General features: G+C 40.4%; 1 protein-coding gene across 20 annotated transcripts in view; it reads right to left on the reverse strand.

Moving 5' to 3' along the window:
* The window catches only part of ARPP21 (cAMP regulated phosphoprotein 21), a 142,696-nt gene that overhangs the window by 64,090 nt on the left and 59,709 nt on the right, over positions 1-18,897 (reverse strand). For 12 of the 20 annotated variants that reach the window (XM_071429685.1, XM_071429688.1, XM_071429690.1 and 9 more), the window contains 5 exons: positions 13,220-13,328; positions 11,322-11,423; positions 4,934-4,971; positions 2,796-2,855; positions 60-292 (listed from right to left, as the gene is read on the reverse strand). In XM_071429685.1, coding sequence (XP_071285786.1) covers positions 60-292; positions 2,796-2,855; positions 4,934-4,971; positions 11,322-11,423; positions 13,220-13,328 — 542 coding nt within the window. The remainder of the gene's footprint in view (positions 1-59; positions 293-2,795; positions 2,856-4,933; positions 4,972-11,321; positions 11,424-13,219; positions 13,329-18,897) is intronic. The other 8 variants (XM_071429698.1, XM_071429691.1, XM_071429695.1 and 5 more) reach the window with 4 other exon arrangements.

Raw genomic sequence — 18,897 nt, forward strand, 5'->3', positions numbered from 1 at the left:
CAGCACAGCCATTCATCACCACACAGCAAGAAGCACTGTGAACCCAATACAGTACTAGCTACCTGTTTTAGACAGTTTGCCGGTACTTCTGTTGCTTGATGAGCTATCTCCTCTTGTCAGGACGGTTATCCCACCAAAACTGGCTGTCTTTGTTATGGCTGGCTTCAAATTTCGATTTGAGCTGTCCGAGTCTGTGCTGCTCCATGGCCTCTGGTGGTCTGTCCACTTCAATTCGTTCTCTGTACTGCTCTGTCGACTGCCAGATGTCTTCCCAATGCTGTCTCTGTTGCCCCTACAGATATCATGAAACAAAGATTTATACACAAATAAAACCATGTCAAGGCAAAGTCTATCTTCAGGTACCCTGCAGCAACCCAAATAAAGAAAAAGGAGATACTCTGCCTTTACAAAAGCAGGTGTGAAATGGGATTTGACCCCCATACTTATCTGCCTTCAGCATGTAAACACTGCTATAACCTTTTTACATGCATGGCACTTACCACCATCCTCTTTTCGATGTCTCCTCAAAGCACTTTACCAGATGGGGCTGAAACAGCAGTCTTATGCAGCACTGATGCAGCATTTCTGTGCCCATTGACTGTTCTCTTCCCTCAGCAAGCCCCTCACCACTTCTCACTTTGCTGTCCATCCACTGTGATGTTTTTGTCACCAACTTCACCTGCACTCTACCTTTGTCTTCATATCCTTATTTCTATAGGAGCTTGCTCCTAGCCATTATCAGCTTTGTGAGCCCATCCAAAGTCTTGCCTAGACATGTGTCCTCTCAGTGTGACCCCAATCTCTTCACTGCTAATGCTTCACTTAGAGACCCACAAGTCAGTTTACTTTGTTTCCCCTCTGCACAGACAATCATGAAATTTCCTGGGTAGAGGCTGCCTGTCCTTGAACAGTTGCAGAGCACCCAGTGTACTGTGAGTAATAACACAACAGTAAATCCTGTGATCAGAATTTGGCTTATTTATGGTAATGCTGAAATGACAGAACCAAACTGCCTACCACGGCTTAGTGCACCACGACTGTTATCCCAAGTGGTGCTCATAACACTGTATTTGGAAGGATTTTAATAGACATTTTCCACTCCTCTGTTTTATTTTACAGTATAATAGCTTGCAGGCTCAAAACTCTTTCTACAGATCAAAAGGATGGGACTGTATATTGAATTTTTTTTGGCCCCATTTTTCCTTGTGGACTTGGTTCCTGCTTTTTATTTGGAGAACCTGCTGAGCTGTGTCACTTGGGACATGAAGGAGGCAGCGTGTCAAAGATGGGATCAGGCTGTTGCATTCCTCGCCTGTAACAGAGCCTCTCTCAGATGTGATCAGCAGTATAAACCTGTTGACCTTTGCTAGACCCACAGAGGGGAAAGCATGAAGAGAAACAGTACAGAAGCAACAACAGAAAAAAAGGAAAAATATTTTAAAAATAAATCATCCTTTAAGATTTAATCAGAAAGAAAAAAAGCCCAAAGTATATTATTTACAGACTCTTTTGTACTCTTGTGCTTAAAAATTAACAATTCTCTTCTATTTATATGCCAGAGAAAAAGAGGGAGAGAAACAGAATGCTATTGTATCGCCATTATCTGTAGCTTTGGGTTACAAAAAAATCTCTTTTAGCTCCCCAAACTCTGACATTAGCTATTAAGAGTGTGTGTGTAGACACCTCCTAAGTCCTGCATCCTCAATCCAAGACTCTCAGGTCATCAAGGCTAACCCAAAGCAAGGAGGAAGGTTTTTTGTGCCTGCTGCCTGTGGTCATGGGGCACAGAAACAGATGCTCCAACACTGCTGCTTATCTGGTGCAATTTTTCCATCTCCTCTGTGGCTGCTGTGATGACATGCAGACTCAGCAACCACACATCAAATTTTCTCCTCACACAACTATTTCTCCTCACAGTGAAAAATTATGTAATTTAATGATATAGGTTTGAAGTGACTTATGCAAACCCCAATGCACACAGACATCTAGTGAATATCTGCCTTGCTGTCCATGTGCCTCAATAGATGAAGGGCACACTTCTGAAAGCATCCATTCCTTCTGCCTCCTCTGCTTAAGACTTGTGGCAGCTGACTGACTCTTAAAGGAGCCTGGTTGATGTGAATTGAACATGTGAGAGCTCATGGTGGGGGAAGACAACCTTTCTAAAACTCTCAGAAGAACACTGTCACCACCAGATTCAGGCTTCCACTGATTCAGTGTGTCAACTGGTAGAACTGCTCTCCATGAAAATAGGGACTGAATTTTAATGATTTCCTGTTGGCCTGGGATGCTCTTTGGGATATGGAATGCATCTGAATGTGTGAAAGGAATTGGAGTTGAGAAAACAAAGTGAACAGAAAAAAGTTTCAAAACAGATACTTCAGATAAGGGAGCTTCAATCATTTTTGCCTCAATGCACTTTTACTTTAGCTTTTAACAAACCAACAAAAGGAAAAAAGGTCAGTCTGGGCACCAGTCTATGAAACGTGCTTGTCATATATGCTCCAGGAAAAATGGAGCCTCTCCAGTATCTCCCAAACAGTCACAGTCTGAGCAGCCAGGCAGCTGAAAATCTCATGTGATTCCTGAGGCAGTTACCCAAAGAAAAGGGTCCTGTTGTTACCTCTTCATTGAGAGAACATGGGAAGAGTGGGGCAGGACTCTGTTCTCCATGCTCCCTTCCAACCAGCAAACTGACATACCCGCAATTGTCAAGGTGTGCCTTGGCAAGGACACAGACAGAATCACAAGTGGGATACACTGGGAAATAAATATTAAATAAAATTCATACAAACCTAAACAGCTGTCTTTTCTTATGCATATCATTGCATATGCTACTGTCTTCCAACAGCCTACTGAAAAATGAAAAGAAAGATTATGCTAAAAAACATGGTAATTCAAATTTATCCGATCTGTAAAGTTTTATTTGATTTCTAGATACATTTTTCAATTTTTGCTATATTCAGTTTAAAGAACCAAGGCTAAAAATGCCCCCTCCTCCCTCTCCCATAGCTGTACACAGTCAACTGAATATAAGTAACATCATCCAGTGAGGCTGAGGGCCAATTTAGCATTTCCTGTTACCGAGAAAGGTAATTCTCAGAAGCTAAGGAACCATTCCATCCAAAGAAAAATTCATAAAAATATCACCTAATAAGAACATTAAAAAATGCAAGCCAGCAAAATACTGCATATGTAATTTTAAGTACTTGCTAAGTTGCTTGGAAGTCTTTGCAGCTCAGAGAAAGGCTCAGATCCTCTGACAAAAAAGAAGGGTAAAGCACTTAAACACACATCTAACTTCCAACACAGCCAATCAACAGGACTGCTCATGTGCAGGGAGCTAAGTACAAATTTAAGTGCTTCACCTGATCAAAGGCTGCAGGGCATGCAGCAAGAAAAAGCAGTGTTCTGCAGAACATAGCTGAAGTCTCCCTCAGGACAGAAACAGTGCAGGCTGTACAATTCCCAACCTGGCCTTTTAGAGGTCCCCACTTGGGTATGCATCCTCACACTGGGCTGGTCAGTCAGCTCCCAGGTTCAAGGACAGCAAACCACATGTAGATACCAGAACTGACCACATTCTCCTGCACACAGGTGTGGGATTGAATGCATAAACCAGGGGAGGCTGGGCTATGGAGTTCATGGTTTACCCCATAAAGGTACCCACCCTACCCTTGGCAGTGCAGCCTCTGAGTGCTTTCCATGCTGACTTGGAAGTGTCAACAACTGTGTCATCTTTGTTGCCCCAAATCTCCTTGAGAGGGAAAGAAAGGTTCCTGGGAGCATCTGCTTTTGGCTTTACGGGTTCCTCTGTCGGAATTTTGATTTGTTTTGATAAAACATATCTCCATAATCACAACACAGAAGCAGCAGCTGAGGAAATACCCTCAGCCCTCAGAATATGAGGTGGTTAGATGACAGTGGCCATGATCTCCTGAGGGTCCTCCCTCATTCCACTTACAGAAGTGTCCATTGGAAAAGCTGGTTTGTACCATTACTGTGGAGTCATTTTCTATGGGAACAGCTTCACCCATAAATGCATCTGACAGATGTAAGGATGGACAGGGAATAAAATACTGTGAGAGAGAGCCTCCCCTTATTCAATGGGGGGTGATAAATAGTTTTTAAACCTGTGCAGGACAGACTTGGGTCAGAACTGTTCAAACACTCACCAATTAAATTACCACTTTTGGTTAAAATCCTTATCTGCCATAAAGGTGCACAATTTTTAAAATTTTTCAACACAGTTAAGCTACTTTATGGCTGTTATGGAGCCAGCACTTCATATTCAACATTTCAAACACAGTTTACTCTTCCCTTTTGGTTTGAGTGGATAACAAAAATAACATTCACAAGAACTATCATGCAGTAATGCAAAGTAACAGTGAGCTCAAATATCACCAACTCATTATTACACTGCAGCAATAAAGCAGGAACTTGTGTGGAACTTGTGAGCCTTCACAAGCAACAAGTGATGCCAATGCTGCTGCTCAGTCCCACAGGAGAGCAGGTTAAACAACAGACACCCAAGCCTGGTGTTTCATAAATACTGTCATTCAGCCACTGCTAGAGTGCTTTTTAAAGATCAATAAGTTAAATACTAAGGGCACTCCAGAGACAGAATGGTCACTTGAAATGAAAGCTTAGGTGCCCCCCCACCCTCTCTCCCACAATCTGCTTTTTAAACTGAAATGCAAAAGCCTCAGGAAAGCAGCAGTAATAGTTTATCTCCTCAGATCCCATACTGCAAGGCAAGCTCTATTATCCCCTCTTAAAGCATAAAACCACTGCAGATAATACAGACTGCAAATTTGCTCAACAGTCTTCACATTAGGATAAATAACTACAGAACTACAGATAGACAAAAAAAAAAAAAATAAGAGAAACAGCTAAGTTTAGCACACACACACAAAATAAAGCTATTTTTTACCTGTTTTCCACAAAAAGGTTTTCCTGGGAGCAAACTGACTGAAAAATAAAAAAGGCATTGTATCAGACGTTCTAGATATGCTCTGCTGTTCCAATTTCTTCCTTGATTTTAGAATTACCTCCCCTGCTCAGGCTTAAGGGGATTTCAATTCATGCATCATTTGCATTTGCAGAAGACAAGAGGGGAAAAAAGGTCAAGAATAAGGTCAGGCCAGTAAAATAAATTCCATGCATTACAACACATTGCCAATAAGGTGTCTCAGTTTGGGAACAAACTGAAACTTAGTTAAGAGATCTGAAGAAGGCACTATGTGCAAAATACTGGCAATTTGAAGGGAAAAAATGTTTTTCCTGCATAATATAAGGTTCCACTGGTCTGGCCTCCCACCTCAAAATAAAACTGCAGGATGGCACAGAGTTGTAGGTAGGAAGGACAAACAGAAGGAAAGCATGCAGAATTTACAAAGTTCCTCAAAGGGAGAGAAGATGCTGCAGTACTTAGAAATAGTGTGTGACTTCACTTTTACGGTTGGAGAGGGAACACAGAGATATAAAATGATAATAACCTTCTTAATGATAATATTAACAACAATCATAGCAAGAAGGCTCTCTGCTGGAGGACTTAGATCCCAAAAAAGGTGAAGGGCTCAGAATAAATAAATCCTATGGGCAAGTGTATATCTCTTTCAGAAGTACTTAATTTTTTATGCAGAGAAATGAAGCTGTGCTCAATTTCCCATGAATAATTCTCCCTCTTTGATTTTTTCATTTCCCTCCTATTTCATGTTCGCTACACAAAAAGCCTCGTAGCTGTCACTGGATTATATCTTGATGAGGTACAGAAGAAAGAATAGTCAGCACTTGCACTGAATTTAAACAAAAGGCAGTTAAAGGAAGGAGGACACCAGAGGCCATTAGTTCTGTAACAATAGGACTCAGGCCAAAGAATCATAAAATGCCATCATTAACTGTGTCAAATTTTAACAGTATGGAATAGGCACAGATTTTGGATGTTTCTGTTTTGTAAAGGGTGAGCTAATGACCCACTCAAAAGAGTCTTGGCCAACACCAGAAGCAACACCCTGCTCATTCTTAATGCTCCAGCTGATGCCTGGACGAAATTTTCCCTTGACACAGCTAGTGCTGCCCCATCAATCTACAAAAGGAAGAAATTTATCCCTCAGATGGCACTACAGTTTCTCATTAGAGCATAATTCACCCACTCAGAACCCACATTAGGGAACATCTGACAGTTCTGTGGGCTTCCCAGGTGAGCTCCCACCCTGCACTCCTGCTAAATTTGCAAGGCACTGGGCTGCATCAGGGGCAATATGTTTATCCTTAGCATGAAGCCTCAGGAGATCAGAAACAAGTTCTCCATTGCCAGGAACCAAATTCCTACCAGCTACAGCAAACCTAGGCTTTCACCTCAGGCTAAGAGAAGATACAAACTGCTTCACCTAAAATCACTGGGATCCTTTGGACAACTACAACACCGTGTCTTCTCTCATTTTATGTACCTTACTCAGGTACCAGGTTTCATTAAAAAATGTGCAGAATTCAGCATAGTCTAACTATGCTGAAACAAAAAGCCCCAGAAAAGCATAGTGAGATCACCCCACGGGCTTCTACAACCTCAGCTGTGGGGTCATCATCTCGAGCTTCATGATGGACACCTGTGCATTGACTTCTGTGCAGTCACATTCCAAAGCACAGGATTACAGCTATTCTCACAGGAAAACCTTTGCTCTGACCAGAGTACTGGACTGTGTACCCACAAAGTTACAAAAGCAAAGGGGCCTGTAATGCACTTTTCTGTATTTATTTTAATTTATTAAAGTTTTTAAAGAGACTGGGGGGCATAAAGCAGAAGAAATATCTGGGATTTATATTTTACCAAGCAAGCAGAAAGGTCTGCTTCCTTCTCAGTGTCTTGATGGGAACCACTATCAAGTGTATTACAGACTTTAAACAGAGTCCATAATAATTCAATTTGTCTTCTTGGTTGATGATATTGGCACGGTCCCACACTGTGCCAACACATTTCCAATCCCTGGAAATTATTATTCAGTACAGGTGTGAGGCTGAGAGGCAGAGAGGACAGGCACTTTTTTATTATTTTATTCTTACTGTTAAAAATCAAGTGGCTAAGCAGCTCTGGATAGAAATTTAGCTACTACAAGGTCAGGACTCACCTTCCTGATGTATAGCACTTAAAGCACCAGGAAAGCTTAAATACCCAGCACAGATGTTGTCAAAAAAATCCTTAGAACACTTGGCTCTTGTTTACCCTTTAAACAGACTGGCAACAAACCTATCAGATAAAAAAATTATGTAAGATTATCTACAAGTTAGTGTCCTTGGAGATCTCCACGTGCAAGATTTCCATTAGGATGGTCTGTATGATTAATTGTTATTTCTGAAATGAGTATTTCCCTTTTCCAATTTCCAAGAACCTTTTAAAGTCTCAACTGGAAAATGTGCATCAGTTCTGCCAGTGCACTAGATATACTGGGAGCTGCTGCTCTTGTTTTTAATTGTATTAGCAAACAGAGATAACTATTAACATGCAGCAATATCCTGCAACGGGTACTATCAGGTAATAATTTTCATGTCAGTTAACAAGATGTGATAGATCTCAGGCTTCCAACTAATGCTTGTTATTTCATCCTCAGCCACAAAGAAAGTCTCTGTACACCAGTACAAGAGTTTTAGTACCTACAGGTTTATGGTGGCCAGAACAAGGTGTGCCTTTGATTTGTTTTTATTAATTTTAAGCCCTCTTCTTCCTAATCTTTTGACACTAGAGGTATAGAACTGGCTGAAGCTGCATCTACAGGTATTTCTTTTGCTCCTCTCTTTCATCAGAGACTGATAAAGATTCTCTGAGTTTTCTTAACTAGAGGAATTGTGACCAACTGTACCTAATGGATCTGCTTCTTTAGAATACAGTCCTTGATGAAAAATAGCAGCTACAGTTGACAACCGAAAATAAACAGCATGGTGTATTTCCTTGAATAAGTTTCATGTGTACACATGGGAAATTCTAGCATTTGTGTAAGTAAGAAAACATCTACAATTTTCAGTGAATACAGAATGATTCCCAGAGAATGCATTTATGAACACTGAATGGTCCTAGCGTGTCTCTGGCTCATGAGGTTATACATTGCACTAACCTTGAAGAATGAAATTTCCCCCATGTAATTTGATTGCTAGTCTTTACAGTCAATTTTCTGCATGCTTCAAAGCCAAACATCATGTATTATTTATGCAAGCATTTGGGATTCTCTACATACAGGGAAATAACGTTTTTTTATTCCTGTATGTTGTTCTTCGTCCTTCTTGGACAATAACTCTTCAACCTCCCAAACGCAACTAAAGCAGTTCAGAAAAGGAACTTCTCTGCAAGACCCAGACAGTGCAGGTCCTCTGCTCCAGTGTATGTGGCTGTAAAATTCACAAATTGTTTTAAAACTAAGTTTCCAATAAAACAAGTTTTGCAATTAAAAAAAACCTCCTTGAAAATAGTTTTGAGCATAACAGAGCTCAGCCTGCACTTTTTAAACTTTTTTTAGCAGCCTGAAAAATTCAAGGTGCATTTTGCAGCTCTTATTTCAGAGAACTGGAATGATCATGTTTTTAGCTATTTATTTCTTCACCAATCCTTTTATTAAAATATCAAACTAACATGCTTCTCAATCTTGCTGAGACAGAAGTCATTAAAGCTTCCAGCTCTCCTTGTTGAAATTTGTGATAGCCAACACAGCAGATGGAAAACTTGCCAGGAAGTATAATTTAAACTGACTAATACTAGAGTAAACATCATAAGGACTATCATAGCGATGGCATTACTCATGAACATACTTATTTTGTTAAAACCTTCCCACTTGGAAATGAAGAGGTCTGGTGCACTAGAGTTCTGCAAGATCAAAGGAAGAACAGGCAGGCTTTATATTGTTATGTGGGGTTCAGGTTAAGACATTTTTCACAGCACTCAAAACATGCACGGAATTTTTTGCCCCTGCAACACGACTGCCTTTTCCTTATAAATTTTGTTTAAAGTTCTGACTCCTGGGCTGCTATCTAAAGGGTTTGGGTGTCTCAAACATCTTTAGAGGGGGGGTGCTGCTGGATGCAACAAGCTAGAGCAGTACTCTTGACCTTCATGGCTGCACTTTGAAGACCTCCCATGCAAGCTCTCTTCATGCATACTCTAACTAGAAGTGATCCAATTGCTAAGATTCACAAGCAAGGCATTCATAAAGGTTTGACTACAACAGTGTAAACAGTACAGGGGTAATAAAAATACCACATGATTAATCCCTCTTTGACTCTCTGTATCTGTAATTTGCAGAGTAACAAGGCTTAGGTACCTACCTCACACAAACCTGGGGAGAATTGGATTAATTAATGACTGCAGAGGGCCTTAAAACTTCACAGTCTTACATGCAGTAAGTGACTATCTATAACAGGAAGCCATTTCTCTCTTTCCTAAAATTGAAAAAATACATTGTCCACCACCACAACCACTGGCATCATCCTAAAAACACCTTGTATCTGTCAAAGGGTGCTCCACCCAAAAAAGCTCAGATAAAACATAGATTGCCTTTGACATTAAACATACAGCTTGCTGAAATTCACTGCACTATGATGCTTGCTAACACCTGCAATAGCAGAGAGAGAGAGAGTGCAGGAGTGGATATGAGAGAGAGAGGGAGAGATATCTAACACTGCTGATCTTTAAAAATGCTCCCTCCCAATTCCATTTAAAATGTCTGCCAAAAAGCACACTTTTACTTAGGTCCTGCCACTTGAAAATGCCAACCCAATGAACCACAACAGCCTCCTGCTGTGGGCAATTCAGAGGCTCTCCACTTGCCTGTTTTTAGAACTCAAATATCTAAAGGTAACAGCAGCAATACACTATGGAGCCACTTTCAGCACACTTTTCCATCCACCTCTGTTTCCCAGCCTGGCATTTCTAGCTGCAGCTTGTGATAGAAACTGGACTATTTTGGAAATAGCTTCCCATTTGGTAATTTTTAACATTTTGCCTCATCTGAATTCTGCATCAAAACCCAAAGATTTTTTTGGTTTTGCACAAGCTCTTTTGTAATTTCCTATCTCCAAAACCTCCTATACTTCATATAAGAAACTTGTTGCAAAGTGGCGTTTGCAACTCTTGAACAACTTGGCAATCCTACCATGTATAGCCTGGGGCAGTATTTATATCAGGCCAACATGCTGAAAGCAAAACAGTAACTGAAGGGCCTCTGCTTTTACTGGGATCATCTCAGCCAGGAAAAAGTGAAGCTAAAAACATTTAGATGTAGCTAGCTATTTACTAAGAAGCAAGTGAGAAACAACACACACCTTAAAACTATACAGTGTATTCTGCCAAAAAAACCCAGCTTGGACATGTGCAATTCCTAATAGTACTATTAGCCCTGCAACACGCGAACAGTTTTAATTTAAAAGGACACTGCCCAATATGATTTTCAAAAATAGTTTTAATTGGATTTATTCCCATATTCCTCCTAAATGGCAGAACTCCCACTGAGATATGAAATAAAATATTAAAATGCTGACTTTTTCTTTTTTTTTTCTTTTATTACCTCATCAGTACAGTATTATAGCAAATTGTGATTTTCTTTTTTCTTTTTTTGGAACATCAGGTATTGTTCACAGATGTTTCAGATTTAAGTATTTTCCTTAGCAATATACCTTGTTGTGCAAGTTCTGATTTTTTGGTAAGGGCAAGAATTTTAATGTCTGCTTCATTTTATTCCTTTCAGAATATAATCATCAACAGCATGACTGACTCTTTCTGATGGTAGAAGCACAGTTCTTTAATCAGTCATTTCAGAAAAATGATGCAACTCCATATTTAACCTCTGCCCTTTTTTTGCTCTCAGTGTCTTGATATTAAAGCATTGGCCCAAAAAAGTAAAACCCATAGGGAGTCTCTGCAGAAGGACACTTATAAAGATTTGATCCACCTTGAAAGAAAAATAAAATAACACAGCTATTTGAAATTATTGAGTGTCCACTTAAATCACTGCTCTTTGGCTAGCAGAAGAAAAAAGGAAATAAACCTAGGCCATGTGAACGTGAACATTCAAAGAAACAGGATAGGCACTCCCCAGACAACATGCTGGGCCTGATTTCTCCTCTACCCTTCTCCCTGCAACTCTCATCACCTCACTCTGCAGAAGCCAACCTCCACACCTCTAAAGCTCCTCTGAGACCCTCTGAGCCAATCTGCTTTCCCTGTCACCTCCAGCTCCACAGGGCAAGCCCAGCTGCAGTGTTGTTGTAGGAGGGGGGCAAAACTGTCTGACTACCGGCGAAGGTATGGCACTAAAGAGGCAATTAAAATAACTACTCACATCTTGTGCAAATATTCTCTCCCTCACTCTCTGATACTCCTCTTCTCTCTCTTCAATTGATTTACTTCGTCTGTCATCTCTAAATGGAAGAATTCTGTTTTGCTGAGCAGAAAGAAAACCAGGAGGGTTATATAAGTTGAGCTGTTAAAAACTGCCATTAAGTAACTGTCAGCTGAGAATAATAAATGTTCACTTAAACAAATGAAGCACGAAAATGATAGCTGTAGTTTCTGCACAAAGAACCCTGTGAGACTGGCTCTCAAGGATTTCCAGTTAGATATTGCACATGGGTTCATCGAGCAGGTAGCCAAAATGAGGCTTTCTGCACAGCTTTTGTGGACCCACCATCCTAAAACTGGGTGTCCTCACCCCAGGTCTAAGTGCCATTGTTCTAAACTGCTAATATTTCTTGGTTCTCCTACCAGCTGTGAGGAGCAGGAGGGCAGGCAGTGGTGGGCTACCTGAGAAATCAAGGAAGAAAGAGGGTAACTAGGCTGCTGGAGCTAAAGTGTAAACCCTAGAAGAAACCCACGAAGTCTGTGTGTGCAAGAAGTCGCAGATATTCAGCACAACAGTTTTACATTGTATGGAACATTTTCACAGTGTATGGAACCCTCTACGGAAGTCTGGCTGGAAAAGGAAGGGCCATTTTTGCCTCTTGGTAAACCACAGTGTGGGAAATGGCTGTGCCATGGGAAGGAGGAGAGGAGATGAGCCCCATCAGGAAATGCTTCATTGAAAAGTGGGTTTCAAGGACTGGTCCTTCTCCCCCTGCATCCCAGCACCGGGTGGGATAGGTCATGCTGCTTTCCTTTGAGTGATCCCCAGAGTCACCACACCCTGAAACTGCTTGGGGTTTGTTTTCAAAGCCAGCTTTGTATGCAGCACAACTGGCAAGGCTGCCATGTACAAATGAAATTCAAGGAAAAAGGGTGAAAAAAGGAAAGAAAAAAATGGACCTTTACTGAAAACATGAAGGGAAGTGGCAACAAGAGAATCACTGGTTGGTTCCTCCACCAACATAGCCCTAGCAAAGAGAGCATATGCTGTTCTCTTACCTGTGAGAATTTTCTCATAAAAGCAAATCATATCAGAACCATTTCAGATTTTTTTTTGTTAATCTGTTCCACATACACAACTTGCACTGGATTGAAACAGCACAACATCCGCTTTTAAAGGCAGCACAAACACACACGTTTCCCTGGCACTCCCCTACTCATCAAGCTCACCTAAGTTAAGGTAGTGTTATGGCACAGGCAACACAGGGGGGAACGTCTGCCACAGTACATGCACAAGCAAGTAAATTACAAAGACAGTAAAAGGTGGTGAGGGCACAGGAGGAGGAAGGGAAGTAAGAGACAGACCTAATTTATTTTTGGTCAAAATGTAATTTAGGATGGTTAAAAAAAAAAAAAAAATCAACCTGGCCTCACCATCACATCTTTGGGGCTTTTTATTTTTACACTTTTTTTTCCCTCTCTCCTTTTTGGGCTACATCAGTTCATCACTGGTCCACACTGAAATCCAACTCTGAATGGGTACAACGGAAGAAAGAAGCTACAGGGAGCGTAACAACTGCCAGAGTTAGGCAAGACATTGAGGAATGCAACTGACACAGCCTTCCACGCAGCCCAGAGCCACTGGCATTCCCCCCCCATTGTGGGCATGCAGCAAGTCCTGCGCCAAGCAAACCACCCATGCAGACCCACACACTGCCACGGCTGAAGCGGCCACGCTGGGGCTCAGAGCCACCCACGGTGGTTCGTGTGCCAAAGGAGGCGGGGAAGGGCAGGAGGGCAGGGGAGGAGGAGAGCAACAACAAAAGAACAACAATAACATCAGTCAGCCCACCTTCAAAAACAGAACAAATTTCAGCAACTCTCGAACCGAGAACCAACCTGATTGTCTTCTTTATCAATACTAGAGTTATCTCGCTTCAAGATAAATCGCTTCTGGGATTCTTCACCTTTTTCATCTTTTAAATGTTCAGAAAACCTTTGCTCTGGTCTGCCAGCAAAGTAAAACATAGCAATAAAAAAATCTTTCTTTTGGTTTTGCTTTGATCTTTATTTCTCAGTGCTCTTTGTTTTCACAGAGGCATTCAGTGCAAAAGCAGTTAACATTTGTGAGATGCTGCCTATAGCTGTCTGAGGCTGCTGTATTGCTGCTAACTGTTATTGCTATAAATAGCTTTTGTTGTTGTTGTGTAGCAAGGAATGGGAATCCAAAGTCTCAGTCACTGAAATATTTAGACTCTCCTCACTGTGACTGAAGGACAGGGAAAACAAATTACCATACTGTATGTTAATTTGCTTCCTTCGGTAGCTGGGATCTCTGGCAGCACTGCCGCTTAGTGAGGCCTATCCAGCTTGAAAAGCAAGGAAAAAACTGGTAGGAATCTTAAAAAACACAAAACCAAAACCAGTCATCCAAGAGTTTCCTCATTCCTGGTAAGCAAAACCGGTAAAGGGAGGGACTGATGATGGTTTGCTTAAACAAAATTTTATCTCATCACCACTAAGTGGAAAAAATACTCCAGAACAATCATAAAGCATCAATTAGTTCACTGATTTAAACTCGTTTACTTATTTAGTTATTTATTTATAAAGTCAAACCTCAGGGTTTTGGCTCAAAACTTTCAGGTTTATAAGATGTTATGATGCCATTCCATGTTCTCACCTTGTGCAAAAAAGCAGTATCTTATATCACCCCACCTTGTGCAAAAAGAGAACTTTAAAAAGCAACTTTTGTGGCCAAGCTGGTCACAGACAATGCCTTGTAGCTTCTCCAGCCTGCACCATTCTCAAAGTGGTGTTTAAGCCTGTTTTAAGCCTGCGGTGTTTAAACCTGCAGAGTCTTAAGCCCAACCCCATCAAGACGGTGACCAATGGTCTCAAGAACTGAGCTCACATTCATATGTTGCCATCACCCGACTGAGCAGCTATTACTGCACAAACTGTGTTTTAAAAGCAGCAATACACCATGAGATTTGTCAGGGAACACAAGCCTTGTGCTCAGTGCTGAAAGAGCTGCCAACTGCAGTGGTGGTAGGGGATGCTCCTGTCTAGATACCTACACAAACAAGACATGAAGCTGACATCATCGCAAGCCATGGTGAAGAAATCAAAAGGCAGAATTTAAAGAAGTGCTTTTGCAAATAGGAGTCCTCTACAACCTTTAAAAAAACCTCTCATCTTCATCTTATTTCAAAACAGAAAACTAAACCAGAAGCATAAATCAGCAACCATTTTGTTGTTACAGTGTTATGGATTTCAAATCAAAATACAGCACACATTCACGCCATAATTGCAGTCCGTAACAATTCATTATCAGATATACAGGAAACATTTGTAATAAACTGTAAGAAATTCAATAGCAAGGCACACCAGCAATCCTGCCTCTCTTTCTTTATGAATTTTGAGCACTTCCCCATCTGCCCACAATTTGCCATTTTTGTGACAAAGCAACAAAACACGCAAAGCAACAAATCCCAATTTCCACAGATTTTGACAGTTCAAGAAACCTCTGACCACCACCCATAGCTATAGGGCCCAAGTCACTAGATCCTCTGGATGCCCTACTAGCCTTCTTTAGGAAAAGCCCAGAGACCATGGCTCTCTGCATAGTGGTTTCATAATCTAATGAGTCATTCATTATGTTTCTTCATAAACAGAAAGGCTACAAAGCCCCATTAGTGGATTGCTAGGTGGGTTGTTCTCCCTTTACTCCCATTAATAAGCGTTATGCCTGTGCAACCAGAAATAAAGATTCCTTCACTCAAATATTGTGCTTTGACAGGACTATCTGAGAATTGTTATTTTTCTGGTTTTACATCCTAAAGCACAAACAAAATTTCTGCAGTTGTACCATCTGTGTAAAATTTAGAGCTGTAAACTCTCAACTGAATATCTAATAAACCATTTGCAAAGAAAAAGAAATTAATTAGATTTTAAAATTCAGGGAAAAAGTCATTAGAAAAAAATCAGAGAAAAAAAGCTTGAAAAAATTTTGAAAAAAAGTCTCCTCCAATTACTAACTTATTTAAGCAATAACATTCTTTTCATATTTCATAGCATTATTTTAAATTTTAAATCCCATTTTCACTTCATTTACTATTTATAAAATGTTTCTGTTTTTCATAAGAGAAAAACATAAGATCAAACCACGAGTCAAAATTCATGATTCTGTGTGTGCCTGTTAATAAAATTAACCTACAAGCCCGGGAGGTGATCAATCTCTAATCATGAAAAGAAATTTGCATGAGGAGAGAGACTCGGCAAATGTGCAGGACACTCTGGAGCACCAGGGTACCTTCAGCACCATGAGAAGGTCCACCCCACTCAGCCACTTCTGCAGCTCTGGGCCACTGCTACCAGCAAGGTTGCAAAGAGCATGACCAGCTCAGTGTGGCATTCACATTCTCTCCAAAAATCCCTTCACCCAGGATTTTTCTCCTGGGAAGCTGAGAAGCCTCAGAGAAAAGGAAAACAATTATTATCTCATTTGCTTCTCCTCTGTTTGCTCATGTGGAATGTGTTTGGAGATTGTTTATCCACGGGTGATTGTTTCATTGGTTTCATGTGACTTGTTTTGGCTCTTTGGTGAATCAGGGCCAAGCTGTGTCAAGACTCTGGAAAGAGTCATGAGTTTTCATTATTATCTTTTTAGCATTTAAGAAGTATCTTTTCTGTATTCTTTAGTTTAGTATAGTATTCTTTAATATATAATATAATATTATAAAGTAATAAATTAGCCTTCTGAGAACATGGAGTCAGATTCATCATTCCTGCCTTTGTCGGGCATTCCCAGCAAATACAATAGCTCAGTTCATAGGGATGCAAAGTCTGAGGAAAGACTGTCATGTGAGATCTAGGATATCATACCAGCAAGAGTCTTGAGGCATACCAACCTGCAGGCCTCCCTCAAACACTGAAAATCATCAGCAGAAAGAAACATAGACTATTTTAAAGAAGATATTCACACATGTGCTTGTTTTTCTCTTTAATACTGTCTACTGCATTTGCTTTTTCAACATCTATTGTACAAATAAATTATTAGTAGGATACAGATGGCAGACACTGTTTAAAACCAAGAAGTGAAACCAAATGTTCTGAATCACTTGGGTAGAGAATAGGGTGACTTTGAAATGGCTTTGGTCTGTTCCATGGATGGAAGCCAGTGTTAACTCCACATTCCCAGCTATAAAGTTCCCTGTAACAGCATAATGCATTTGCTGTAAGGAACCAGAGACATTGTGGTTATTCTGGGGAAATCTGTTACATTAGTTTATAAATTTGCAGGTGAATCAACTGCTTAAAAACAAGGAAAATAATGCACAATTTTGTGTAAGATGTAGTATAGTGTCATACAGTATATAATTACAATAATACAGCAGATGAAGTGAATTAAAATGAGTCCTAAATTAATAACAACCTATTTACTCTTCTGAGCTTTTTTGGCTGATACTGCCACTAGTAGTCAGCACAATTTATCAGATTGTGTTCATGCATTTAAGGGAGTGAATTTATCAAGATTATTTTTAGTATGGCATGAACTAAGTTCCTACTGACATCAAAGCAAGGTTTACAATTATTATTATTATTATTATTACTACCAACCCATAAAAAAATCAGGAACTTCTTCGCTACTACCACACTGGATATCTAAATTTTGTCATCAAATCCTAAAAAACAAAACATTGTGTAATTTTAAAAATGGGACTTGCACAGCCTTTTTGAAGAGACATGGAAAACTTCAGAAGGCATCATCACTAACTCAACTACTCATCACTGTTTAGGGATCTTCAAAAAAAAATTATGAATCACATACAAAACAACCTACAATATCTGTACTATACAGGTGGGTTGGCCATGGATAATAGTACACCCATCTACTTGGTAAGAGCCATGTGCAAGACAAAAGATATGCAAATGTTTTTATACAAGCAGTGCTATCTACCTGTAAGACAGGATTTCATTCAGCCCATTCAGTATTTAATCTATCCCCCATGGAATTCATGTATCACTTGAGAATCTCAAAGCCTACTACAACTCCAAAAAAAGAAGTTTAAGGAGAAGTACCTTTTAAATCAATGGGATTTTTGTAATTTGAAGACTCTACTGAGAAAGCCAAAACATATGACCCAGTTACATCTTAAAGGCTCAGAAACCAATATAAAGGGAGAGGGAAAGCACATAGGCTAAAAAGATGTAAAGTCTGGTGTGTTTTTTCCTTTGTTTTGGTTTTCTCTAATATAACCTAAAACATCTAATAATATAATTCAAATTTTTATTACTTGACGATATGGGTGGAAGCAAAACATCTATGCCTTGAAAATGCAGCTTCACAAGACTGCACATGCAACTGCATATGAATTTGTTTCATATCTCCTAACAGTTGTCGGGTAGCTTAGCCACCTTTCTGGCAATGTGGTTCTGAACAAAATGCAGAACTATTTCTTCCTTCCCTGTAAAGCTTTTGATCAGGCACTACAAATGTTTGACAGAGATTGGACGTGAGAGTAACTTAGTGGATCCTCAGGGAACTGCACAGTCCCCTTGTCACTCCCAGATCTGGCAGAAAGCACAGGCCTTTTGAGCAGCCAAGACAGCCTCTCCTCTCCATCCTGCCCAGAAAGGTAGCACCATGACATTCTGGTAGGTACCACCAGCATATCTCCAGGTAGCCAGCTTCAGTAGGCGTCCTGCAGCACCCAAATATTTCACTATTAAAATCTTCCCAAAACTCTCTGAGCATCTGTAAACTTCTGCAAAGTCTGCTCCCATCATTTTAGACTGTTTCCTAATCTTGTTTTTTTTTTTCCCCTGCAGTAAAAAGAGATCACTTTTTGTCAAGTGATCAGTTTAACCAAGGGCCAGACACAGGATGTAATAGGCATCATTAACCCTACTATCCAGTGTTCTTCCCCGGCTCAGGAGCACTTGTACATACTTGTGTGCAATATCAGGTCCAGGCCTGGGGGGAGTAGGCAGGTAAAATCTCATGGCAATACTGTGTCCCCCTTTCTTGTGGCTGTGCTCCTTCCCAGGCAGCCAATGATCATGCCAAATCTTTCAGCCTCACTTTCGTTTTGGCGGAATGCTATAATGGTCACTTCAAGATAAGTTTCCTATTTCTGTGCTTGGAATGATTTCATTGTGAGGGTGATCAAACACTGTCACAGGCTGCCCAGACAGGTGGTGGAGTCTCCATCCTAAGGATGGTCCTGGACATGGTCTTGGGCAACTGGGTCCAGGCAGTGCTGCTTGACCAGGAATTGAACAAGAGGACTTCCAGAATCCTTCCATCCTTGACCATGCCGTCATTTTGTGAAACACTTAAACAGTTATACAGTAAAAAAGTCCATAGCAGAGCAAACCTCCATCAGTACCTTTTAGATGGTTTTTGTGTCTGTTCTTTCTTTTATAAGTTGGCCATTTTCCTTTCTAATGTTATAGTTCCTTAAAAGCTATGGGCAGTCCTTACTTAAGCAAGGCCCCAGAGGCCCTTTTCTGGACTCATTCCTTACAATTAAGTTTGTATTTTGGAAATGGTAAAGCTGGAGTAAGCAACAAAG

This window comes from Agelaius tricolor, unplaced genomic scaffold, assembly GCF_023055355.1.
Source record: "Agelaius tricolor isolate 1412-34295 unplaced genomic scaffold, bAgeTri1.0.p SCAF_6, whole genome shotgun sequence".
Taxonomy (NCBI): domain Eukaryota; kingdom Metazoa; phylum Chordata; class Aves; order Passeriformes; family Icteridae; genus Agelaius; species Agelaius tricolor.